At 35.3% G+C, this 27,583-nt stretch overlaps 1 protein-coding gene across 4 annotated transcripts in view; it reads left to right on the plus strand.

Annotated features, from left to right (window-relative positions):
* The window catches only part of ppfibp2a (PPFIA binding protein 2a), a 42,177-nt gene that overhangs the window by 1,185 nt on the left and 13,409 nt on the right, over nucleotides 1–27,583 (plus strand). For 2 of the 4 annotated variants that reach the window (XM_056478075.1, XM_056478074.1), the window contains exons 2-11: nucleotides 2,915–3,001; nucleotides 4,694–4,807; nucleotides 8,962–9,093; nucleotides 16,519–16,674; nucleotides 17,471–17,563; nucleotides 20,571–20,682; nucleotides 21,774–21,806; nucleotides 22,247–22,308; nucleotides 23,316–23,391; nucleotides 25,994–26,088. In XM_056478075.1, the coding sequence (XP_056334050.1) occupies nucleotides 2,915–3,001; nucleotides 4,694–4,807; nucleotides 8,962–9,093; nucleotides 16,519–16,674; nucleotides 17,471–17,563; nucleotides 20,571–20,682; nucleotides 21,774–21,806; nucleotides 22,247–22,308; nucleotides 23,316–23,391; nucleotides 25,994–26,088 (960 nt within the window). Of the gene's footprint in view, nucleotides 1–2,914; nucleotides 3,002–4,499; nucleotides 4,626–4,693; nucleotides 4,808–8,961; nucleotides 9,094–16,518; nucleotides 16,675–17,470; nucleotides 17,564–20,570; nucleotides 20,683–21,773; nucleotides 21,807–22,246; nucleotides 22,309–23,315; nucleotides 23,392–25,993; nucleotides 26,089–27,583 lie in introns of those variants that run through there. The other 2 variants (XM_056478077.1, XM_056478076.1) reach the window with 2 other exon arrangements.

Raw genomic sequence — 27,583 nt, forward strand, 5'->3', positions numbered from 1 at the left:
AACATGATTACATTTATTTTGCTTATGAAATGACATTCAACCTATCAATCAATCACAATTTAAAAAGTTATTGCTGCCTTTTAATTTTTTCTCAGTTAATTTGTTGTCTTGAATAATAAATGGATAAAGCTAAAACGCAAGGAATGGAAGATAAGAAATGTATGCACAAATATGAAATGTTAAGCCCTCCCACTGTTCTGTAGAGCTTAGCTCCTTAATCAACTACCCCTGATCCTATAGGACTGCTTAAAAGTTAATATAGTGAAGTAGTTTGGAAATAAAACAAAATTGCTGAACAGTTCGTCTCCAGGTAAAGGATTAAAGACCTCCACCTTTGACAACAGACTTTATAGATGGTTTGAAAAATACAGAGTAGTGTAGAGGCAGACATATCAGCAATCTTTTAACATGGTCAGATTAGAATGCTTATTTCATATGTGATACAGTGCATACATAGTGCTGAAGCAACATGTACAGACTCACAGTGTTAGATGTCATATTAGATGCTGCACTTTTCAGTGTGCAACTTATCAGTGTGCTGCTTCTTTTATTTGATTTCAGTTCTAAATCTATTCAGAGTTGTAATTGTCTTTTTTGCATTGTTCAATACAGTAATAAAATCTGTCATGGTCACATCAATGCTTAAACAATAATTAAAAAGAATGCAGTATATTTGCTAGGGATGCTCCGATCAGGATTTTTGCAGCCAATATGAGTAGCGATTCCTTGTTATAGTGATCGGCAGATACTGAGTACCGATTCTGATGCTTCAAGCTTTATAATGCATTAAGCACATTTTCCCTCTAAGTATGATCCCAGCAGGCACACAACATCATAAGACATTAATATTAGGTTAGATTTAGGTCATGATGTCAGGTGACCAAACTACAATGTCTAGCCAGCGTCCAAGGACAACGTTATTTTAACGTCTAATATCGATGTCAAATTACGTTGATATTTGGTTGATTTTAGGTTGTGTTAGAAAGTGACCAAAATCCAATGTCTGACAGACATCATAGTGGTCACGTCCACACAACATCAAGGTGTAACATGATTAGATGTTGATATTTGATTGATTTTAGGTTGGACGACGTTGGGGTATGTTGTGGTGCCTGCAGGGATAGTTAATTGGAGATCTCGCCTTACCTAAGAGAATAAATTAAGGAGGCTGCATTTAATCCTCTAAACGTGTCTCTTACACCATTTAGGTGTGATCATGTCATGGTCAAAAGCAGCTTTAAAGAAAATAATAGAGATTTGCAGTGATTACTGCTCTATTTATTAAGCCTAATAAATGTAATGTTTAGAACATCACTGTGCCTCACAATCTTTTATCTTGCCCATTCACTCTCATTGCCATAATTTTTGGGTTTTTTAATAAAATCGCGAGTGTCTTGGAGCCACTATGAATATGTGGGAGACTCGCGGCACTTCCTGTAGAGATCATTCGGTTGGACACTAGATAGGGGCGATTCCTCTGCTCGCATCACAGCAGCTCAAAACATTGGATATACAAAGGTTAAACTTGCAACAAAGAGACCATCACTCGGTTGAGTTGCCAAAAGTAAGTATGAACAGTGGTCGCACCACATCCGTATGCATTTTAGCTGCTATATCGATCTCTGGCCGATTATATATATATAATTTTCAATCGAAAGTATTTAGATCAGTCATCAATTAAATCATTGTGGTTTAATTCAGTGGTTCCCAAACTTTTTAACCCGTGACTCCAAAATAACAATGCCAGTGATTCGCAACCCCCACATTTCTTGGAGGTGATTATAAATATTCAAACCTTGTGCACACAAGAATAGACCTCGATAAACACGAGCATAATGACAACACAAAAATCTAACATATCATTTTAAAAAAGTTATAATTATAAAAAAGCATACATATAAGCATATGTAAAAAAGCTACCATATAATTTTAATAACCATTTATTAATTTGTTTAATTTAATATTGACCTCACCTAAAGAGACTGGTGGGCATAATATTTTCAGCACAAGTCTATTCTTGGTTTAATTTTGGAGGGCACCAATCAGAGATCATTCTCAATGTTCAGTTGTGGCCTGTATTTATTTTTATTGTATTTAATTGCCATAAAGGTGTCATGAAGTTTAACCTGGTGCTATAAAATCAATCTGCTGCTGTGTTGTTCATCAAACATTAACACACCAATCCTATGGAAAAAAATAATTGAAAGACTGAAGGCTTGTTTTATTTGCATGTTGATGTTGTTTTTGTGTAACTATTAAATATTGATAATATCTTCTGTGGGTTTTGGATAAAATATGGTAATTCTAATAGTTTAATAAAATTTATTTGACTTTTAGAAATCACCAAATGACCCCCTGTCATTGTCCCATAACACCCCAGGGGATTCCGACCCCCACTTTGGGAACCACTAGTTTAATTGACCGTTTAACTGATAAAATTTTGCACTTATGTAAGTTCATCTCATAAACAAACTCACATTGCCTTTAGCTGGATTTGCTACGGCGGAATGAACCGCCAATTTATTTATTTTAATTTCTTTTTACTGGTAGATGCATTTCCTGCTACATAAAAAAGCAAAAAATAAAATCCTATGACATATTTAAACATTACTCATAAGTCATAAGTCTCTCAGCATTAGTGCATGAAGCCTTTGCGCAAAAACCTGATTAGGAAATAAACCTCTTAAGAAATTTATTTCCCAATCCATATGTGGGTTGGGTAAAGTAAAGCTCTGCTAACACCCTGTGGCATATTCAAAAGAAATGGAATCAAATTGGATTTTGGGATCTATAAACAAGTTTCTGTTACACTTCCATCTGTTCAGGTAGCTGTGGGCCTCACTTCATTGTTTATAGGGTTTCGCTTTCGTCTCTGTTGATTGTAAACATAACTCTAACCACATGTGATCCGCAGGTCAACGTGCACAGCGCATGCAGCGGTGAGACCTACCAGGAGCGACTGTCTCGTCTAGAAGGAGATAAAGAGTCACTTGTGTTACAGGTAAAACATGGGCAAATCTTACAAATCTTTTTTTTTTTTCCAAATGTGCTTTAACAATGTGACTGTGAAAAAAAATAAATAAAAGATGCACAATATTGATCTGAATTACAGTAGTTTTGTTAGCATACAGTATAAACAAACTTTCTGGTCATGATTTGTGTTGGTGTTGGTAGAATAACAAACTTGGAAAAGGTATCAGTATTTATTCATCTTTGTTAACGTTAGTTAATGAAAATACAGCTATCCATTGATAGTTCATGTTAACTCACAGTGCATTAACTAATGTTAACAAGCATGAATTTAGAAATTTATACTGCATTACTAAATGATGAACTATATTAATAAATAATTTACAAGTCTTGTTCATTACTAATACAGATTATTAAATACATTAACTAACATTGCAATGGTCAACAGCATGGCAAACAGTCTACTAATATCACAATAAAGTACTGTAATATAAAATATAATGTATTACCAAACAGTTTAGATCAATAGTGTACACTGTAAAACCCAAAAAGTTAGGGTAACTCAAGCCGTTTGAGGAAACCAATTGCAACAAACCATTTAAGTTGTAAAACTAATCCTAATGAGTACTGTAAACTTAGTCAATTTAAGTGAAGCAATTTGAGCACAGTAAAACCCGATAAATGAAGAGAACTCAAACCAACTGAGTACTGGAAAACCAGTAAGTTAAGGCAACTCAAACGTTTGAGGAAACTAATTGCTACAAACCATTTGAGTTATAAAAAAAAAACTCATCTATATGAGTACTGTGACCTTAATCCATTTAAGTTGAAGTAATGATGTATTTAATTAACTCAATACCTTCAACACTATTCAAAACTATTTTCAAATGAGTAGAAATAACTTTCAGTACATTTTGAGTTGACTGTTCTCATTTCATTTGATAAAGTTGACTGTTGGGTTTTACAGTGCATGAATTCAGTATGGTCACAACAATGGAACAGTCTTTTGTTTTTCCTCTGCCTAATATGTTTTAAAATAATTAAATGTATTTTTTATGTCATTTTGTTGTTTTTGTATGCTTGATAACTGTTTATTGGTGATACATCAAACCTATATTATTGCATAAAACTTATTTAACATTACTAAAAAATCCCAATGGAAATTTTACTATTGCGTTATACAGTACCGTATGAATATATTGCAACATCTGCAGTCAGATGTTTGTTTAGGAAACAAAAGGACATTCATAAATGGATTATAGTACTGTATATGTTCAAACTTCTCAAACAGCTAAATGTCAGTTTCCTAATGGTATTTCACAAGAAAAAATGTTCAGTTGTAGTATATCAAATAACTGAAGAAAGCCGTTGTGCTACATTTGAGCAAAGTGTGCCTATCCAAGCCAGTGCGATTGTAATGTTTCATGGGAACAGACAGGGCTTTAAGGATTAGTCTTGTTCTGGCTTGTTGGGTTTTTGACAGTAAGTAAATGTGCTGAGTGGGTGCTTGCACTCTCTATTCCTGATCAACTGGGCTGACAAGAAGATACTAGATTGCTTTCATTTGTCTAAGACTCTGTATAATGCAGTGTTTTTAATCCAGCCTATTATATATTTATTTAGTATGACTATAATTAGTTTGATAAAACTCTAAGGTAATTGACGGCTTTATCTTAGATGATGCATCTAAATTGAACTAATTTGATTTAAACCTGTTTCTCAGGTGAGTGTTTTGACGGATCAGGTGGAGGCTCAGGGGGAGAAGATAAGAGACCTGGAGAATTCTCTTGGGGAATATCAGCACAAGCTCAACTCTACTGAGGAGATGCTTCAACAGGTATTGGTAACATTTAAATAAATAATAAGATATTATACTTTACACATTCCTCCTACATCATTAGTTCTGTCGTTTATGACTAATAGCCTGCTTACATTGAATCACCATGATCAGGAAAGGCAAGTTTCTTATTTTGTTTGGTATATGTCTAAATGGAAAGCCGTACCCAAATAACTTTGTCTTTCTGATGACAGTTTACAGCATGTTTTTTAGTTGACTTCATTTTTGGTGACACCTATTTTTGCAACTACAACTACCATTCATATTTGTTCATCTTCTGCCTATTGACTGCTAACAACTAATCTTGATCGTATACTAAAAACAGTCTATGACTATTACATGTACATTAATATATCAACAGTCTATGAATGTCCTACTAATATTTTAATGAGAATTAGTTCATATATATTTGGAAATTTACATACAATTAACAGAATGTCTAATGAGAAAACTAAGAGTTCAAATGCAATAAAACTTAAAGTGGTGTAAATTTAGCATTTTTCTCAGCCTCTTTTGTTTAGGTTTCGTTATTTCACAAAGCCAATGGAAATAACCTAAATTAATTTAATTTCAATTTTAGATGAAAATTTCAGATGGCACTTGGAGGTTTTTGCATCTAAACTCTTCAACTGTACCCTTGTGATATTGATTTTATTTTCCAGAAATCTGATAAATATCGAGAACTCAGAATATCATAAAGATGTAGTATTGAGATTGTCTAATCTTGGAACTAAACTAATAGTTTTAATAGGGTACTGGCGCACATCTGTAGAATAATCTGCACCTGATGTGTCTGCAAAGGAACATTGGCATCTATGAGGAAATTCTTTGGTAGGATTCCAGGAGACTGGAGACTGTCACCCCTGGTAACCCAAATATTAAGTGGTGGTGGTGGTATTTCAAGACCTGGTTGATGTGGGAATTGGAATTAGCTTGGGAATTAGTTCACAGCAAGTACCCTGCTTTTTCTTCTAGAATAATCCAGACAGAGAAGGTGGAGGGAAAAGGAAAATACAAAATACACATAACTATATAAATAAAAAGGGCAGAAAAGCAAAGAGTGGTTTTTAGGCTTTGACATTCTGCTTGAGAGATAAGAACAAATTATTAGATTCTTAATCTTAATGAATGGTAAGGCTGCTGCTCTTACACAGTGCACACACACTTTTAAAGAGCTAAATTCACATTCCTCTGCTTGTAAATCTCATTTTCCTTATAAGCTAATTGCACATTTCTGTTGAACTCGCCTCCGCTTTGAAAACCTTATGGCTGATTAAATCTCCTGCATTCAGATGGGAAGCTTTTTAGGGCATGTGCCTGTGGTCATTGAGGTTTTGGCCTTCAAAGGCAAATCCAATTCCAGTGACACGGGCCTAATATTTTCCATATGCCGTTTTTTGAAAGTCTCACGTAAAACTCCTTAAGACAATCTACTGACATTTTAAACTGGTTTTCGGGCTTCTGTGTTGTGAAAAAGAGACCCGTTAAGTGTCTTTGTTTAACTATTCAGATCAAAGAAGGTAAGGCTGCTTTTATGTCTTACAGCAAAGGTGCTCAAAGTTTTATGGTAAGAGATCAACCATATTTCCAGTTGAATGGCCCTAAACCCACTGATTGTAATATTATTTTACACAGACATTTGTACCATCCAGTGCCATTAAAACGTTCGTTACCTACAGTATGTTTCAATTTTGTCGTATCCATCGGATCTGTAGTAGAGATAAAGATTTTAAACAACAATCACAGAGCTTATTAGATAGATTTAGAGAACGGTCTTATGAAGAGGAGTGGATACAATCTGCGTATAATCGTTTTAAAGATATGTCACAAGAGGATAGCTTAAGCATGATCATTGTATTAATTGTTATATGAAATACTCGCCTGTGAATAAAGACATTAATAAAGTGATATTAAAACACTGGCATATTATTTCAAGTGATCCTACCCTCAAAGAGTGTTTTGAAAAATTCACCTCATTTAGTACACAAAAGAACGACTAATATCAGTATATTGGTAATACAATATATTGGTAAGAGCTGATCTAAAACCTGCTCTGCATTTTTTAAATACTATACCACATGGTAATTTTAAATGTGAGAATTATTTACAATGCAACTTCACATACAAAATGTCAACTTTTACATATCCTCATACAGCCAATTGATTTAGGTTTGGTGGGATCTTAAGAATTGCTATTACAACGTGAAGCCTTTTAGATTTACACAGTGGTTAGCACTGTCACCTCACAGCAAGAAGGTCACTGGTTCAAGTCCTTACTGGGTCAGTTGGCATTTCTGTCTGGAGTTTGCATATTCCCCTGTGTTTGCGTGGGTTTCATTCAGGTGCTTCAGTTTCCCCCACAGTCCAAAGACATGCGCTATAGATGAACTGAGTAAACTTAATTGGCCGTAGTGTATGTGTGTGCATGTGAGAACGTATGGGTGTTTCCCAGTACTGGGTTGCAGCTGGAAGGGCATCTGCTGCGTAAAACATATGCTGGATAAGTTTGCTGGTTTATTCCTCTGTGGTGACCCCTGATGAATACAGGGACTAAGCTAAAGAAAAATGAATGAATGAAGAATCAATCTATTAGCTTTAAGGCAATCTAAAATCTAGTGTGCTTTAAAACAGTGACAGATTTTGCATTTAGCAGATATAAACATTCAAAGATGTCACATCAGGCAAACCTTTTGACTTCATCTCATACTTCAGTTCCTCATTAAATTTCCTGACCAATCAAATGCTCTCTAGCATTTAAGTCCCACCTCCTTCAAGAGACTATATTGCTTATGCTGAAATTGGTAATTTATTAACGTCAAAGAGCTTTTGACACCAGTGTTCACCTTAACACCTATAAGAATATAAGAAAAACATAAACAGTAGCCAATCACTGTTTTTCTGAACTCCTTATTAATTATTTTGTAATGAGCACCTCTCCATGACAAGTCCTGATGGTGAAAATACATTGGGGACATGAATAAACAGGCAGTACAATTAGGAGAGTCTACATTAAATCTGCTACACACAGAGTTTTATTGGGTAAATAGTACTGTACAGGGATACAGACAGTGTAAATATGATCTCATTTGGGGTAAATGAAGTCTGCATTCTTGTTTATATTACATAAACCACCACATAATACAGGTATTGTCTGCTTCATCCCAGATAGACAATGCACAGAGCATATCATATGCACAAGCCTGATCTCAAGAGAAAACGGAAATATTTTATGTTTTGTCAGTTTAGTAGCTAATTCGTAGTTCAGTCATACGAAAATGTATGATTTTAAATAGGAGGCGTGGCACCCAACCCCACCCCCAACCCCACTGTCATTGGGTGATGACCAAATCTAAATTGTAGGAATTAAATTGTACGAATTCATACGAATTAGTCACTAAATCAAAAAGTTAGAATTGCCGTGAGATTGCATTGGCATATTATATGACCCATTTAAATGTTAAATGTTATTTTAAAGCAGAGAAACGTTAAGTCATGCTCAACAATAAAATCATATTTCAAAGTGCTTAATGGGACCAATAAGAGACAATACCGTTTCATACAGGTTCACAAAAAAAGAGTCAATTTTTAACGCTAAGTGCAGATTTTAATAATGAAAAACTTTATTCCATTGGCCCCATTTAAATAGCACATTGTCTTAAGGGTTTCACCATACTCTTGACATACATTTTGCTGGATATAAGTAAATTTGTAAATTTCTCATCATAACCTAAAAATCTACTAATTCTCTAATGACTGGTAGTTGACATGTTTATTGACATTTTCAAAAGGAATACTGAAAGAAAGTGTAAACAAAATGGTCTCTCATCCAATAATTTTAATCTTTGGTCAAGTGTTTGATATCAATTCTGTTCAATCCCTGCATTTTAACACCCTTTGTTTACTGTTGTCACATGCAATACTTTTCCCACCACTATCAGAGCACAAAGTCTGTGTCTTACTCTCTCTCTCTCTCTCTCTCTCTCTCATGTGTCAGTTGTGACACTGTGAGAGGAGCTGGTAAATATAGCCCTCACAACCTGTGTATATTTAGCCATTTTGTGGGACAGCAAAGTACAGAGATTTTGTGCCCTCTTAAGTGCGCAGTTTCTTGTTTGCCTGTGTTCACATGTAAGTTTGTGTGTGGACTCTCATAGGAGTTTTTCAGCAGGAGTTCTCTAGAGTCACAGAAGCTGGGGTTGATGGAGGAAGTGTCCAGTCTGAAACTGAAGCTGGGGGACATGGAGGACAAGCACATCAACAGTGCAGAGAGACAACATAAAGCTGAGGTACAACTCTTATGAAGTCAGATTCAGCTGATTAAAGTAATGCAATATTAATAGTAATTGTAAATATTGTAATTTTTAGCAATTTTCAGGGGGTCAACTTACTCATTCAGGTCAAAAACATACGTGTGTGCTGAATAAAACTTGCAATTATGTATACAATATAACATTAACAGTACTTGCACAGGTTCAAATTCTGCAGATCTTTTTCCAACAAAATAGGGCTTTTGATGGCTTTAGTCCTACTCAAATCTATTAATGGTAATAATTATGAAGCAATGAGCAATGTTCTGAATTGCTCAATAGTTCTTTAAAGAAATTACAGTTTTGACTGGCTATGTTAATATCAGAGCCATTTAAACTGCATGGGAATGTAAACAAAAATATATTTAAGTCAAAGTAAAATTATCGATCCACTTTAGCAACGTATTTTTTTAAATGTGTCAAATTCCACCATAAGCTCAATGTGAAAACGTACCCCTATAAACATTTCTGGAGAATGCCAAATATGTCCCAGGAGCTACTTTTTTTGCAGGTTTTGTTTTTGTGAATCCATCAGAGGGCGCTGTGCACGCTTCATGAGATTTCAAATTACTCTTGCGAGTGCCATTCACATCTGCTGTTCTCATGTAAATTCACCAAAGACCGCTGTCGACTGACTGACTGACTGATTGAATGACTGACTGATCGACTGACCCATCCTGCTCCCTCCCTTAACCCAAACAATAGTGTTTTCAAAAGAACTGATTCACCACTTCCCTAAACACAACGAAAGTTTTAAAAAGCAATTCAGAAAAAGAAAATCCCACATTTTTAGGTTTTACCATATTCTCACCCTGTTATGTATTTGTTTATTTTACTTTTTGGCTTAGTTATTTTTATGTTTATTTATGTGCTTTGCATTTTATAAAATTACAACAAAATACAGAAGAGAAGAAAAAAAAGCCCAAAACAATACAATACAATAATAATACATATAAAATACAATACATAAAAAACACTAACCTATGACAGAACAACAGAACACAGAGGGACAAATGCACATGAAAGCAAAATAGTATTTAGCTTGTCAGGTAATACATAAATTAAAGCAATTATAAAGTAACATTGTTCTTGATTCACCAGAATAATGCAATATCCTGACTATAGTTTTATTGTAAAAAAATACACTCAATCTTTACTTACTATGGTATTGACAGTGGTCATTGGTTATGCTTGCGTTTCTTCCAATGCATTAATTCTATATATATATATATATATATATATATATATATATATATATATATATATATATATATATATATATATATATATATATATATATATATATATTTCTAATATATGCCCCTATGTTTTATCAAATATCTGCAGTTTATTATTATTGATATATCTCAACCTCTCCAATGCAAGTATGTTTACGATATCTCTAGCCCACATACCAAGTTTAGGTACAGATTCAGTTTTCCACATTCTCAAAATCACCCTTTTGGCAATTATCATCCCAAATAACATGGCTTGTCTTTCGTATTTATTAAATATCTCCAAGTTACTAAATATCTGTAATGCCACACTAGCAAAGGGAGCCCCTAACTTGACTACTGAATTGGCTCCGGTCCCTCTGCGGCCACTTCCTGTTAGTGCTGTATTTCAGCAAGAGCTCAGGCCATGCTTCCTTGCAAAGTATTGCCAGTTTACCTGCCTTACCAAGTCTTGTTCCAAGAGCCTTTTATGACTGCTTTCCTGTGTATGACCCTGCCTGCTTTGATCACGTATGTTCTCTGTCTTTGCCCTCTTGATCTGCTTTGGACTGATTGTTGTGATTGCTCTTTTACCACGTCGTCTGGATTTGCCCCTGTGTTTGTTGATTGATTTGGACTGCTTACATGTTGCCGACTCTCTGCCGGTTTCTTGTTGGTGTCTCTGCCTAACCCCTTTAATAAACTTATGCATATGGATTCCAAAACAGCCACAGTCTCCTCGTTACAATATCCAAAGAACAGCTATAAATGGACATGGTTCAAGATTCTTTTGGAGGGCTTTAGAAAAACATTCAAATGCATTTTCCCAAAATTCTTGTAATTTAGGACACAACCATGTTTCTGCTGCTTTACACCTATTAGAGTGGAGGAACTATTATGCGTTTTTTCCTTGGATAAGTATAACCTTTGCAGGGTTTTAAATTGAATTAAATTATTCCTTACGTTAATTGTGCATGCATGTATATTCTCAAGGCCTCCTTCACAACTCTCTAAATCTATCTCTATCCCTAATTCATTCCCCCAGACTTGCTTGACTTTGATTTCATCCACAACTTCCTGTCTTAACATGCTATAGAAATCTGCCACAGCTCATTGATGTATAGGATTAAACCTGGTAATTTCGTCAAGCACATTGTGCGGCTTTATCAAAATCTCTTGGCTTCGGTTTTTGTCTTACTCACTTTCAGGAACCGTTCTTTGCCCGACTCGAATCCCATCATCAAGGTCAACTCCTCTCTGTCTCAAGTCCTCAGATGGACATGGGGAGCTTACTGGACAAACTGGTAACAGCGGGAAAGCCATCCACGCGGAGTATATAATAATAATACTAGTAATAATAATAATTTATTTTATTTGTAAATGGCGCCTTTCTGTACACCCAAGGTTGCCAAACAACAAGCATCAACAGCCATACCAGAACAAATTAAAACAATTAATAAAACATTAACAGAGTTAATTGGTCAGCTGATAAGCGTGAAAAGTAACGGTATCATACCACACTGTAGCATTCGTTTTATAGACAAAATGCAGCCACACGTACTTCTGGCTACATATTTCACGATCTCCAGAAATGTACATAGGTATACATTTTCAGAACGAGCCTGTGTTGGTCAAATTACAACTCTAAACTTTAAAATCTATTAATATTTAATAGTTAGTCCTATTTTATATTAACACTACTCAAACTCAACACAATGTCTGGATACACCTATTTTTGATGGTCCGTTTGTTGAAATGAAGTTACATTGCATCTACATACCAACTAATTCTCATTAGATTATAAGTAGAATCTTAGATTGGGGTTAGGGTTGGGGTTGGGGTTAGTGTAAGTTGACATGTACTTGCAAAGTTTCCTATAGTCAATTAAATGTCTGTTGAAGGAGCATCATCAGCAGATATTAAGCAGACAGTCTGCTAATACTCAAATGGACCATCAAAATAAAGTGTTTCCCAATGTCTAAAGGAGACCATGAAAGCAAAGTGTAACCAAGCTGGTGGTCAAATGAGGGCATGCATGAGCTTATATAAGTGTTTAAGCTTATGTAAACAAATTTGTGTCTTTTAATTGACTGTGAGCATAGTAATTACATGAGAATATAGCACAGAGTTATACTACTGCGGTGCGGGACTCATTTGGTCTAAAATATACCTTTTCTCTAACATTATGATGTGCTCGCATAAGCAGTACATGTTTATGTGGTTGTGCACCTTTAATTTAAACACAACAGGCCTCATTCAAAACAAACAGAACAAATTTATGGTCTAGAGAGGTTTAGAAGAGGAGCCCAGCTGACAAATAGCCAGAGTGTTTTTAGCATGGAGAGAGTGTTAAGAATGACCTCAGCATGACGTCTGACAACTGCTGGGCTTCATACGGTGAAAGAATGGCACCAATCCGCTCGTGAGCATTCTAGCCGCATACCTTTTTCCTCTCTCTCTCTCTCACGAGGTCTTGGCCTCTAAAGATAGGCCAGTTTACCATCTAGTTTGCCATGCGGTTGGTGTTACACGACGTCTCTCTTGAAAGTTGTGTCGTCCACATGCTGGACACAGTACATGACCATAAAACTTTTATTAAAACACACTTTCTTTGCTGCAAAAAAAGCAAAAATGTTTGAACGTTTTAACTTCTGAATATGATTAAGATTACGTTTCAACTTCTGACTAACTTCTGATTGAACTTCATTGCATTATTTGGTTTTAAAAGTTTGCTATTTTTTGTTTCTGCATCCAGTGCCTGACATATTGAACATTTGGCAGTTATTTTAAGTTACAGAGCCATTATTGTGCACACAGGAAAGTCAACTTCCTCAGCTAATGACAGCTTTATGCAAGAAATTACGAGTTCACTTGATATGTTTTTGAAGATTAGTACCCAGACGATGAAGTTATTTCAAACGCAACATTGGAAACTGGTTAGTGTTGAAGTTATGATTACCCAATGCTGTGTATCCTGGAAAATGAAATTCACTTGGCTCTTTAACAAAGCCTCTTATTCAGTATTTGAGACCTTGGCTTGCGTGAAATGGGTCAGTGAAAAATTTGCTTCCCAAAAGAAGATGATTTCAAACTGACAGGAACAGACAGCATATTTTCGTATTGCGGTTTGCTTGGCTAATATTTGGGATGTTGAATGATGATCTTGAATGATCCAGAAATGGGCCATCCTAATAAAATCAAGCAAGTGACCTGAAAAATAACTATAAAGACAATATTTTTTTATTATGAAAACTGATATGCTATCATGATTTGTTTTAAATTGCCCAGATTATGCTATTTTAAAAGATCACAAAATGGCTTCTACAACAGTTTTATATTAAGTATAATCATAAAAATAAATCAATAAATAACAAAAAATATTATATATATATATATATATATATATATATATATATATATATATATATATATATATATATATATATATATATATCAAAGTATCTTTTATTAAACACACGTGATTAAACACACGTGATAAAACTAATTAAGTTCTTTCAGCTTGTTTGAAACATACAGATAATGCCGCGATCACATTAAAGTTTAAGCATGCAAAATTCTGTTGTATAGCGCTGCGAAAATGGGCAGGAATATTGATTAGAGATTTAAAAAAGCGAGCGATTGGTCAGTATTTTCAATTTATATCATTTTTTGTTCCTCGATTGGTTTCACGCAGTCACGTGATGCGATTTCGCAAGTTAGAGTTCACCTAGCTTGAACGCAGCGAACTGCAAAACTTGTCACACAAGCTTGCGTTTCCAGTGTGGTGCATCTGTGTCTGTATGAATGGAAGTCTATGGGGCGAAACGTTCAATGTGACCGTGGCTTAAGTGTGTTGGACCAGGATTGAAACTAAACTGTGCAGGGCTGTGGCCCTCCAGGAACTGAGTTTGACACCCCTGGTTTAGGACATAGGTCTCAAACTTGATTCCTGGAGGGCCGCAGCTCTACACATTTTTGCTTCAATCCTAATTAAACAACTGATCCAACTAATCAAGCTGTTCAAGACTACTAGAGACTATGAAGCAGGTTGAGTAGTTCCAGTGGTTGAAGTTAAACTATGCAGAGCTGCGGCCATCCAGGAATTGAATTTGAGACCATTGATTTAAGGATTCAGTCTCAAACCCCTCCCGTCTGAGAGGCTATCTTGCTCTCATTGGCTCAATCTGTTGCAATTGGTCTACCACTTACATGATGCTGTATTACCTGTGCCGGGCTAGTATTTGGCGCTGTTGCGCTGTTAGTAAACAGTACCTATAGGGAAGAGATGACGACGTGCTGTTGGTACAGTAGCTCGCCCTTGTGTTTATTTAGAATTTGAATGTAAGGTGCATCTCTGCTATAAGTTATAATGTAGAGTAAATTCACACTTTGCTAATGAAACATTAGTAAACACTTGAGCAACAACACTTTCGAGTTTTCCACCATTGTTGTGTGTTTGTTTGCACTTGCCTTCTACACCTCCCTCAACAGCATGTATGCGCATTCATTCGTTCATTCATTCAACTAGGAATTGAGTGAGTCCTAGTTAAGACAGACAGCATGGGACAGAGTTACAAAAAAAAAAAAAAAAAACATATCACAACACCTAGACACACAAAAATAGTATAAACCATAATCAATTGTTAAAACGTGCACTGTTTTAAATTGACAGTTTTTAAAATATTTTTAAATATAGCGATAGATGGTACAGATTACAAATGTAGTATATCAGCATTTTGTCATTCACATGACGCATGACATAATGATGTGCAAACACGTAATAGTTTTAAAAGACTCGTTTTCACATGGACATGGCAACAGTGGCATTTTCAAAAACTTCCAATTTTCAAATCCATATTTATTTATGTGTTTCAGTCCAAAAACCATGTAAATAAACAGGCAAAACACACAAAATGTTTCTAATTTTTGGCTGAAAAAATGGCATGTAAACAACCCCTTGGAGGCTTCCAGAGGAGTGCAAAAATATATGTACTGTGATCAGTGAACACTAAACATGACATCAGATCTAACATAAAAAATAACTACTTGAGCAAGATGTTTTCTCAGTGATGGGATTTTTTTTAGTAGTTGGTCACACATTGGAAAAAAAAACATTCCTCTAATTAAACCATAACGTACTGTTTTGAACAACATGTAAAGTGGATTTGGTATTGTAGTGCAGAAAACCGCATCATATCAACACATCAACAACACAAAACAAACACTTCCAGGCCTCAGCTGCAACAACATTGTTTGAGGGTCAAAATAGACAGGCAGCAAACAGGCATTATGGGTTTTGTAATAAACCAATCTGTATTTGTAGAACACACATTTTTTAAAAAAAGAGCTAGAATAACTTATGACTTGTCTTTCAGTGTTGATTTTTGGTTCTTTCATTTGTAAACAAGGGCTTCGTTAACTTAGCACTTTGCTATTTAACACTTTGTACATTCACAAACAGCTATATGATACATTATATGTAATAATAATAATTATTATAATAATTAAATAAATAAATAAATAAATAAATAAATAAATAAATAAATAAATAAATAAATAAATAAATAAAGTAAAAGAGCACTTTAACTTTTTAGTAGATTTGGAAACAGATGCCAAAATGAATCTTATATTCAAGCATAATGATTAAATAGGGGTGACACGGTGGATCAATGGTTAGCACTGTCGCCTCACAGCAAGAAGGTCGCTGGTTCGAGCCCTGACTTTGTCAGATGGCATATCTGTGTAGAGATGGCATGTTCTCCCTGTGTTCCTATGGGTTTCCTCTGGGTGCTCTGTTTTGCACCATAGTCCAAAGACATGTGGTGAACTGAATAATCTAAATTGGACATAGTGTGCAAAACATATGCTGGATAAGTTGGCAGTTCATTTCGCTGTGGCGACCCCTGATGAATAAAGGGACTAAGCCGATGGAAAATGAATGAATGATTAAATATGGATTGCAGTGCATCATTAGTAACAGTATGCGTTAAAAAGTAATCCAGGAAAGGAAATAATATAACAAACATAAACAGAAATAATGAGATTAGACATAAAATATTAGCGATATTGTGTAATCTAGTAAGTAACCCAGTAGGAAGCCACTGCATGTCTGCTTCCTATAATCCATCTTTTCCATTACCTTCTTTTATCTGTTCTTCCTCTCCTCCCCATCCGTATCCCTCTTTGACAGAGTGTAGTGAATCTGATTAGTGAGCTTCAGGAGCAGATGTGTAGGATTCGTCAGGAGATCTCCAATAAAATCCCAGAGAAGCCAGCAGAGATGGTCCCAGAGGATCGCTGTGGCAGTGAGCCAGCACAGGCTTCTCTGACTGAACCGAAGCCGACGGTGAGTCTGAGATTCGACATTTAGACATTCTGGAACTGTGGTCATTGTGGAAAAGAAATACTAAGAATCTCTTTGATCTTACAGGTTAAAAGTCACAGTCTGTGATTAATGCCAAAAGGGTTTCCAACTTTATATGCATGCATTGTTATTGATTAATGATGTTTGTTTTAGTTTGTGCTCTAATCAAGGACATTAGTGACCACCCACATCTGCTAGGCATTGGTTCTGCAAGTATTTAGCTTTTTTTTGTGCAAAATATTTAGAATGGTTTTTAGATGCTGAGGTATTACAGATGTTTTTCTGGAATTCCTTAAGTACAGACGATGTAACTGAACAAGTTTTTCTTTTTGTAACATGTCTAGAACTTTTTAAAATTGTAATTAGGATTTCTCTCATAATATTATACTATCTCACAAACTTATGTCACACATTTCATGTTTTAATGATTATGAATGTAATTTTTTTTCTCCAGAACCATGTTGCTTTAATTGGTTACCATAAAACTTCTTGTTTCAGGCAATGCTCTACAATTAAATTGCAAAAAAAATTGCAAAGATAAAAAACCTCCTACTTCTTAATCCTGTTTCTGGATATTCCTTCAGCTCTAGTTTAAATGTAATGAAACTTACTTTAGCCAGTTAATTAAGGCAAGTGGATTGGAGCAGATTTGATTCTCAGTGCAGGAAGATACTTTAGCTCTAGGAGCAGGATTGGGCCACCCCTCCCAAATTGACCATGTTAACCAATGCATCTATGTAAACTTTGTATATATGTTGATATGTGCATTATTTCACAGAACTTGCTCCAGGAACTAAAAATGCTCAAGCATCGAGTTGAGGAGCTGGAGCAGGAGAAAACTCATTACGAACAGAAGCTCAAGGTGACACAGGTACTGCCACACAAATGTCACTCAAAAGTAGGCCCACCCGGAATCTACACCTATAGAAATCCTCAGAAAACAGATTACTGCACCTGCCATTCAATCGATTTACTTAATATTACTGTAAATATGTAAACTACCTGACAAAAGTATTATAGTTAATCCCAGTTGGAAAAGCAAGAAACCGTACAGCCCTTACAGTCCTAATTAAATAATTAATAATCAAGGCATGATCATATTTATTTTGGTAAAATAAGCGTAATCTAGAGGCCTTTGCCTTTCAAATTAGCCACTTCAGATACCAAATGATCAACAGATGTCAAGTTATTATTTGATGTTCTTCAAACTTAGACGGGCAACAAGACTGTTGTCAGGTAGTGTATAGATAGATGTAATAGCTGTGTAAAGTAATATTTTCTACGTAGATGTATTATATAATAGGGCTATTGTAAATGTGTTTACCAATAATGGGGTTCTGATTAGATTTGCTTTAGCATGTGCCTTAAAAACATTATTATTATTATTATTATTATTATTATTATTATTATTATTATTATTCGTTTTCAGCTCCTATACTCTCAAAGCCATTGCAGATTCTTTATTTTAAAGTTTTTAGATTTTACCTGGTTTACTCAGAAGGCTTTCTGTCTGTTATAAAGATCATAATTTATCTTTCAATGTGTCAATAAAAAATTACTTCATTGTATATCCATATTTACGATTAAAGAACCAACAACATCATTAATGTAAAATGGTGAATTTTCACAAATTCAATTGGTGTCTAAAGAAAAAAAGAGATAAATGTATGTATGTATGTAATAACATTAATTTTACATAGTACTGTAATTATATGTATGTAATAACCTTAATATTACATACTGTGTACATAACATAACCTTAATATAAAGTGTAACTACGATTGACAGTCTTATGTTAAGGCCCAATAAATTTATAGTGAAGTAAAAATAATAATACGTTGTAATACGTTTTTAGCAAGCATTCCAACATCACCCAAACTGCGGTTGAGATAAATATAGACATGCAACTACTAATTTCCCTCTCAATAACAAAGTTAAGGAGTAATTGATGACAAACTGTTGGATTAAAAGAAAATAATTCACACCCAAGGCTGTTACACCTTGGGTGTGCAGTTTTCTTTAATAATTTAAAAGACAAAAGCCTATTATGCTGCATATGTTACAGTTACCGCACCTAAATACATTGCTCAGATCAGGGATCACCAACCCTGCTCCTGGAAGGCAGCTAATCACCTTATTCTTCACGTATGAGCCATTATTCAGGCAGCCATTTGAATCTTTTTGGCTTGAGACTTCAGGTCTCATTCACTTCTATTCATTTATAGAGGTTAAAAATAGCTTGTTCTGCTGCTTGATGTTGCAAACTGATATTCTCTCATTATATTATTCTTCTTTTTATGTATAGTCATGAACTCACTTGTTTGTAGAGCAAGTAGTTTGACCGTTTTCTGCTGTTTATTATTCCTAGTCATTGCTGAATCGGAAGTTCTAAAACAATCGTAAAAACGAGCGCACTTTCGCATTGAATAATAAGGTTAATACCGCAGACTTCAGTTTAAGCACACCCACATGCAATTATGAAGCCACCCAGAGCCTCTTGATTAGCTGGTTCAGGTGTGTTTAATTGGGGATGGAGCTAAAATATGGTTGGTGATGCCTGGTTCAGATGTTTTATTTCAACACATTTGTTATGTTTTTTTTGTTCTCAAACAACTCCTTAAAAAAATGAAAAAACCTCTGTCCACATGATAATGCAAAACATCACTGTGATTTACTGTCAATGGCATGCTGAATCAATATACTTAAATTATAGTTCATAATCTAGGAGAAAAATTTAAGGAGAAAACCTCAAGTTTTAATGTCAACATGATTACATTGTTTCTTTAGATTCCAGGTCCTGTCCATCAGAACACAGTTATCACAACAGTTTTTATTTCCCTACACGATTTGGCTGTTTCATTCATTCATTTTCTTTCGACATAGTCTCCATTTCAGAGGTCGCCACAGTGGAATGAACCACCAACTCTTCCAGCATATGTTTTACGCAGCAGATGCCCTTCAAGCCACAATCCAGTTCTGGGAAACACCCACTCATTCACACACACTCATACACTACGGCCAATTTAGTTTCACTTATATTGCATGTCTTTGGACTGTGCGAGAAACTTAAGGACACTTGCACGAACACGGGGAGTATATGCAAACTCCACACAGAAATGTCAACTGGTCCTGCCAAAACTCGAACCAGTGACCTTCTTGCTATGAGGTGACAGTGCTGACCACTGAGCCATCATGCCACCAGATTTGTATGTTTGTCTACATGAAGAAGCATAATGTGACTGAAATTGAAACTTTCTGATAGTTCCAGCCAGAATTTACGAATCTCTGAGAATAGTTTGGTCATTTTTGCCTCATGACGTTGTGCCGTTTTCTCCTTTTTGATTGGCCAACACAGCTGGGTTCATATCATATGTGGAAAACAAGATTGAGGTAAATTCTGCAAGTTCATGGCAAACTCATTGTGTATTCCACGTTGTTGACACAGAGGGACCATAATCCCATTCTCATATTTACATTGACTTGTAAGCAAGAAGGTCGCTGGTTCGAGTCACGGCTGGGCTAGTTGCCATTTCTGTGTGGAGTTTACATGTTCTCTCTGTTTGCATAGGTTTCCTGCAGGTGCTCCAGTTTCCCACACAGTCCAAAGACATGTGGTGAGAGTGCATGGGTTTTCTAGTACTAGGTTGTGGCTGGAAGGGCATTTGCTGTTTAAAACATATGCTGGAATAGTTTGCAGTTCATTTCATTGTGGCATCAATTGGACAGGGCCTTAACATGTTCATCAGAATCAACCATTTAAAATATCTGCAGTATAATATACAAAACAAAGAAATATCAATAATAAATTGACTTTGGAGCCAAGAAAAGCACTGTTAGTACAGTAATAATGACAGATGTTATTCTTCTCTCTTGTTCAGGCAGAGATTATGACTTTACAGCAGCTACTGAACTGTAAAAACTCTGAAATAGAGAATCTACAGGCTCAGCTGCTCTCCAGAGCTCCAGTATCTGTGGACAGCGCTGAAAGAGGTACTGCTCCTTCAGATCCATCTAAATCCTCATCCAGACACAGTCAAAACTGAAAACCAGGGGTGCCCAAACTTGGTCCTGGAGGGCTAGTGTCCTACATAGGTTAGCTCCAACTTCCTTCCACATACCTGCCTGGAAGTTTTTAATTAAATTAAATTCATCTTTATTTCTATAGCGCTTTTACAATGAATATTGTGTCAAAGCAGCTTAACATAGAAGTTCTAGTAAACTGAAACTGTGTCAGTCCAGTTTACAGAGTTAAATTTCAGTTTAATTCAGTTCAGTGTGGTTTCATTTCCACTGCTGAAAGTCCTAACACTGAAGAACAAATCCATCGATGTGCAGCTCCACAAGTCCCAAACCAAACAAGCCAGTGGGGACAGTGGCGAGGAGCAAACTCCACCAATTGACGAAAGTGAAGAAAAAAAAAAAAAAATCTTGAGAGAAACCAGGCTCAGTTAGGCACAACTATTTTCCTCTGGCCAAACTTCTTGTGAAGAGCTGCATTCTAGGCACCGGAGGCTGAAGAATGCTGGACGTCCACAGTGGAGAAGCTGCAGGTGTGTGTAGGTCACCGGCGGGTGTTCAGGCTGCCCACAGGATCAATGAGGAGACTCACCTGTCTCTGGGTCTTTCAGTCTCTTGCTGTCCACTCCTCCATGACTGCCACAACATCTTCTCAGGATACGGCCTGGTCCAAGATTATGGATACCTCTAGAAGTCCTCTATGGTTGGCATCATCCCTTCATATGTGTTGTCCTTAAGGTCTTCAATGGTTGACCCTCTTCATTGGGGTTGGAACTAAAATATAAAGGACACCGGCCCTAGAGTATGAGTTTGGGCACCCCTGATGATAACAGTGCATATTAATTAATGATAGACTAATAGATTGTTTGGCCATAGATGAATTGTACAGTTCTCTTCGGAGCTGCATGCTAACCTTTATATTCCATCTGCATTGTACCTCAATCAGACAATCCGTCAATCACTAATCTTAGCAGTTTTTAATAATTGTCAGATGTGTTTTTGCTGTGTGCTATGGTACTGTAACTAACAGTTTATTTTCCTAACTACCATCCACTCACCACTAGAGGAGATATACAGAAGGAGACTCAACACCAAACGTAAGCTTGTTTATAATGTACTACACAACCTCACAAATTGCCTAAAAGATTAATGCAGAATTCATCTGTGCACATTAAATGCCTTTCTGCACTTGATTGTGTGTGTTCGCACTTGTCTTTTAGTTTTATATGACCCAATAAAAAAGGCATGACTGTGTAAGTGTCTTGTGAACTGGTGACTCTGAAATGAAGTCATAACCATTTATTGCAGCGCGTAGCTTGCCTTGAAAAATTTTAAGACCAATGTAATGTTTTTCACATCTGCAACTAATTAATTTGAGGTGTTTGGTCAGGTTTGTAGTTTACTAGACTTTGTAAACAATCTTTTTATATAATATTGTTTAAGGCTGTATTTGTTTTTCATTGCCATGTATAGCTTTTTGTATTGTTTGTATTGTATTGTTTGTATTATATTCTTTTTGTTTTGTCTCTGCCAAAAGACCAAGAGTTACAAAGGTTAAAAACAGGAATGGAATCACTTATTGCTGCCAATGATGAAAAGGTAAATGCAAACACTTTTTGTTTATTTATTTATTTGTTTGTTTATTTGTTTGTCTGTTTTTATCATAAAAACTGATTAAAATTGTTTAAAAATGTATTTGTGTAGATCATTTATTTATTTATTATACTTTTATTTATATTATTTATTTATTTATTTATTTATTATTATTATTATTATTATTATTATTATTATTATTATTATTATTATTATTATTATTATTATTATTATTATTATTATTATTATACATTACGTTTCGGCTTAGTCCCTTTATTAATCTGGGGTCACCACAGTGAAATGAACCACCAACTTATCCAGCATATGTTTTACGCAGCGGATGCCCTTCCAGCTGCAACCCATCTCTGGGAAACATCCATACACACTCATACACTAAGGACCTTTTAGCCTTCCCAATTCACCTGTACCGCATGTCTTTGGACTGTGGGGGAAACAGGAGCACCCGGGGGAAACCCACACGGACACACGGAGAACATGCAAACTCTACACAGAAACGCCAACTGACCCAGCCGAGGCTCGAACCAGCGACCTTCTTGCTGTGAGGTGACAGCACTACCTACTGCGCCACCGCGTTGCCCTATTATTTATTTATTTATTTATTTATTGTACAAATTAAACACTGAAGTCTATAACTGTTATGCCCACTGACAGAAGTATAATTTCTGGAAATTCCAAATCGTAACTATGTCAACACACTCTCCTCACCATCTCGCCATGTCTACAGGGTGAGCAAAAGTCATTTTTGAGCACACTGGGCCCTTTGTTTCTCACACTGCCCTGTGTTTATGAGCTTAAGGGTGCAGAATGTCTGAGGAACTGAAGTCTCCCCAAGTTTCCCCAGAGAAGTGCCAAACACTATGACTTAAGGGACTGGGAGAGTCTTCCTTCTGTGCCATTTGAATTCAGAATGTAGAATTATTCTGTGTCTGCTTTCTTAGTGGTAATTAAATAATTTGATTTTATAAATTGTGCGTTTTATATATTTGTTTCAGGATCGTCGGATTGAAGAGCTCACTCTCCTCCTCAGTCAGTTCAGACAGATGAATGAAATCACGACTTTAGTTCAAGGTAACTTCCTCAAACTTTTCCTTTTTTGCTTTTTTTATAAGACAGTTAGGTGTCAGGTCAACAAAACTACTTTCAGAACGATTGACAGAAAATATGTAAAGTACTAAAGGGCATTATGTCATTAAGGCCATATACCAAATACCATACCATATAAAATGTGCATAACAAAGTTTTACTATGTGGAAAAGTCAAGTGCTAAATGGTTGTCAGTAGGGGTCTAACGAGACACGAGACTAGGTTCATGAGAATGAGATAAGACAAGATTTTTACACTATTTTTAAGAAATCTTCAATGATGAAATATATACATTTGTATTCAACTGGAAAAAAAAATCACAAAATGCAAAACTATTTAGGCACTTTTTTTAATCAACTTGTAAGGAATGTTATTTTCCTTCTATTTTAATGTGTTCTATGCTGTAAAGGACATGCAAACACTGCAAAATATTTGCTTATATTTGAATGGAAAATAGAAAAAAAATCACAAAATGCATAAAAATATAGGGGATTTTTTAATCAACTTGCAGTTATGGTATTTTACCTCTATTTTAATGAATTATGGCATAAATACTGACTGGCTTCTCCCCTGAACAATTTCACATGAGAAATCTAAAAATGTATGTGATCATGTTGGTTTTGTAATTCATTTTTAACCTGTTAACTAGCACTCAACTAACTCAACTTAACTTTAAATAGTAACAGTTTCTGACTCCAGTAAGCTACAAACACAAATTATGTATCATTGTAAAGAAGACACTTTGATCTTTCTAGTGGTAAAAGGGGAAGTTACATATTAAAAAATATAAAAGTTATACATTATGAAAATGAGGAAAATTATTTTTATTGTGTTAAATATTTGTTTTTCTATATACAAACACAGGAAAACATTAATGTAATGCCCTAGAAAAAAAAATATGACTTGAAAGCCAAGTGTCTCATGAGTTTAGACTTCAAATTTGATGAAGATAGCATACAAAATTAGATTTCTGTAAAAAGTTTTCTGAGACCATATCGGTGACCTTCTTTCCCTTACCATCTTAGTATCTTCTCAAAAATGACCATCCCAAACTAAAACATTAACAGATGCTGAATAGTTTGGTCTACATTCACAGTTTATGTATCTTTTGAAAGGAGACACCCTGGACTTTATTATCCACCATCTAGAGTTTATAATTCTCAAAATGAAAAAAAAGTTATAGATGCTTAAATTTCCAGCGGTTTCAGTTTCATTCAGCAACATTTCATATCCCTGTGACAAACTCAGAGCTACTGGATGCGAGTATGAAGTAAGGACTGATAGGAGAAAGTCGTTTTAATGTAGAATTAAAAGAAAATGAAAAGAAAATGTCTGGCTGTTCACGGACTGCATAAAAGTGTGTTCTATGATGATGATGAGGGTGACGGGTGTGTCGAGTCTCCAGAAGTTCCCTTTGTGTGTGCGCTTAGAGATGTGTGTGTCTCCTTTACTGACTCAGCAGGTGCAGAGAATAGTATAAAATTGACGTGTGTCTATGGCTTATCTTTGACGCTAACTGTGGCTAAAAGGCCTACAAGATGGTAGGAGTTTGATTATGGCTTTCACGTGTCTGTACTGCAGTTCAATAATGTGACTAAAATAGGAATACTCCATATGTCTTTCTGTTTATGATGAGTATGACTTTACGCATAACTAAAGTGCTATTCCATGGCATGGTTATGAGCTGTGGTTAATTTGTGTCGTGGCAGTTGTAGCAGCCTTTACTTTTGGACTCGGCAACCTTTGAACTTTGGTGAAAACAGCGGTTACATCACACCCACCCAAGCAAATGAGTGATGCGCAACACTGAAGCAACCTATTGATATTTTTTAGTTTTTTTATTTTGATTTCTGTTGTTGTTTTTTTTCTTTATTGCAATCATTGTTAATAATCTAATGATTATTATTGTAAATGATGTGTAACAAATGTATCTGTATTAAAATAAATGTGTTTATTATAAGTTATAAGTTCAGTTTTTATATTTATTATAAGTTATAAGTTTATTATAAGTATTATAAGTTCAGATACAAAAACGTCTGGAATGTTCTTCTGCACTGAGCATTTTTCTCAGCCTCAAATTTTTATGTTAAAAGCGTTTAATGTTAAAAGCGATGAAAATAGCCCATTCTTTGCCATAAAAGTGAAAATACTGAATGAAGACATAGGTGATTGAGAAAACTGCTAATTTTAAATAGAATTTTAGATGGAACTTTGAGGTTTTTGCATTTGAACCCTTCATGTGAAAATAAAGCACAACACCGAGGCAGCCCGGGTTGCCAGGTGTGTGCAAAGCACTTGATATGCGGTTCAATTCCAACCCTGCCTCCAATCTTCAGTGCTAAATTCACCCTCATGCTCCATCATAACATCACAACTCACAAGACAAACTTTCACCTTGACGAGAAATCTTATTGTGATTTAGTCTTGCAAGATCTCGTAGCCCGAGATCTCGTCACAGCCCTAGTTGTCAGGTTACATAATGATCTGTGTGTTGAACATTAGTTGAACGTTATAATAATGCCATGTTTTGAAATGTTGAATAAACTTCCAGTTAACTGTAGCACAATATTACTGATGTCTTCTACAGGCACCGAAGACAAATCAATACAAATCAGAAGTGAGGATGGAAAGCAAAACGGGACTGTAAAAATGAAGACTCTAATACATAAAGCTCATCCTGAGGTGTGTGTGTGTGGGGGGGGTGTTAGTAAAACAATACATATGTTATTAAGGTCTACTGCCAGTTGGATTTATTAGCCTTCCTGTCATGTTCTGGTCAAATCTGACCAATTTAACTTAAAACACTCTTAAAAATTATGTTTTGCATCTGATTGCCTCAAGGCCTTATAATATCCTGCACATTGAACATAAAACAGTGATGATCACCTCTTTCCATGAATTTTGAGTGTTTTAAACAACCTTCTTTCTTTCTTTTTATTATATTCTCTCTCTGGAAAGAAACAGAAAAATTGATAGACAGAAAGAGACGTCATCTCAGGTCATTGTCAAACAGTGTGTCAAAATATGTGTCAAACAGTAAGTGCATTTCTCAAAACAATGTGTACAAATAGCAAAACACCATGGATTACCTGCAAAACCCAGTCTCCTGCTCAAAATCCTTAGTTCATCTCTCAAAACTACATTTCTGTATCAATGAACAAGTCAGTGCCTTCAGAATTATGAGTCCTTGTGTCATTGTGTATGGATAAGACAGTCAAATTACTTAGTCATGTTGTCAATACTATAGTGTACTCTGGAGGGTTGTTCTAGTGTAAACGATGTCATTTATTTCTTTCTTTATTTATTTTAATTTTTTTTTTTTTTTTTTGCTGTTTGTACTGTAATTTGTTGACATTTGTCATTGTGATACAGAAAAGAAGATACAGCACTGCATAGCACACAGGAAAAAACAAAAATAGAAATGTGAAAATAGGACAACCTCATTTTAGACCTTCGTTAGAAAAGTCAAGATTTATCTGGGAGAAATTTACCAATTCTAGACAGATTTAAAAAAAAAAAAAAAGTCTAACAGAAATGTATAGAAAAATGCATTATGACATAATATAATGACAACTTGTTCAGCCATTTCGCAAGTAAAGACTTATGCCATGAACAATGGATTAAATTTTGTGGGGGGTGGGATTATTTAAAAGACCAAAATAATTTTGATCCACATGACACAAGCAATTGATAATGTAGTAAACAGCACAATTGCCACCAGGTGATCTGAAGATTGAACAGGTAGTTTTGACAATTTCAAATTTGATCTGAGAAATGAACCAAAGTGACTGAGAAAAACTGCGATACACTAATATAGTCCAATTGAAGGACTGAATGACAAATTGAGCACTCTGTATATAAGAAAGGATACAGTTTTGTTTGTGCTTTGCCGGTTAATAAATCATTCGGATGGATTAAAATTTTAATTTTCTTGGTCAGACCCTGTGATATTTATTTCAGCTAGCTGTCTAGTGGTAATAAAAACAAAGTATTTTGATTTCAATAATCTATTGTTTATTTTGTGATACATTTTCAGTGCCTATTTGTATTGTCACTGCAGTTATTTCTATAAATTTATGTTAAACATGGGTTTAAGACATTGTTCATAGCTAAAGAATGTTGAATAATAAGATTTGATGACACTAAAGTAAAGGGTGGGATGTGAACATGACAGGAG

The sequence above is a fragment of the Danio aesculapii genome, chromosome 18 (assembly GCF_903798145.1).
Source record: "Danio aesculapii chromosome 18, fDanAes4.1, whole genome shotgun sequence".
Taxonomy (NCBI): domain Eukaryota; kingdom Metazoa; phylum Chordata; class Actinopteri; order Cypriniformes; family Danionidae; genus Danio; species Danio aesculapii.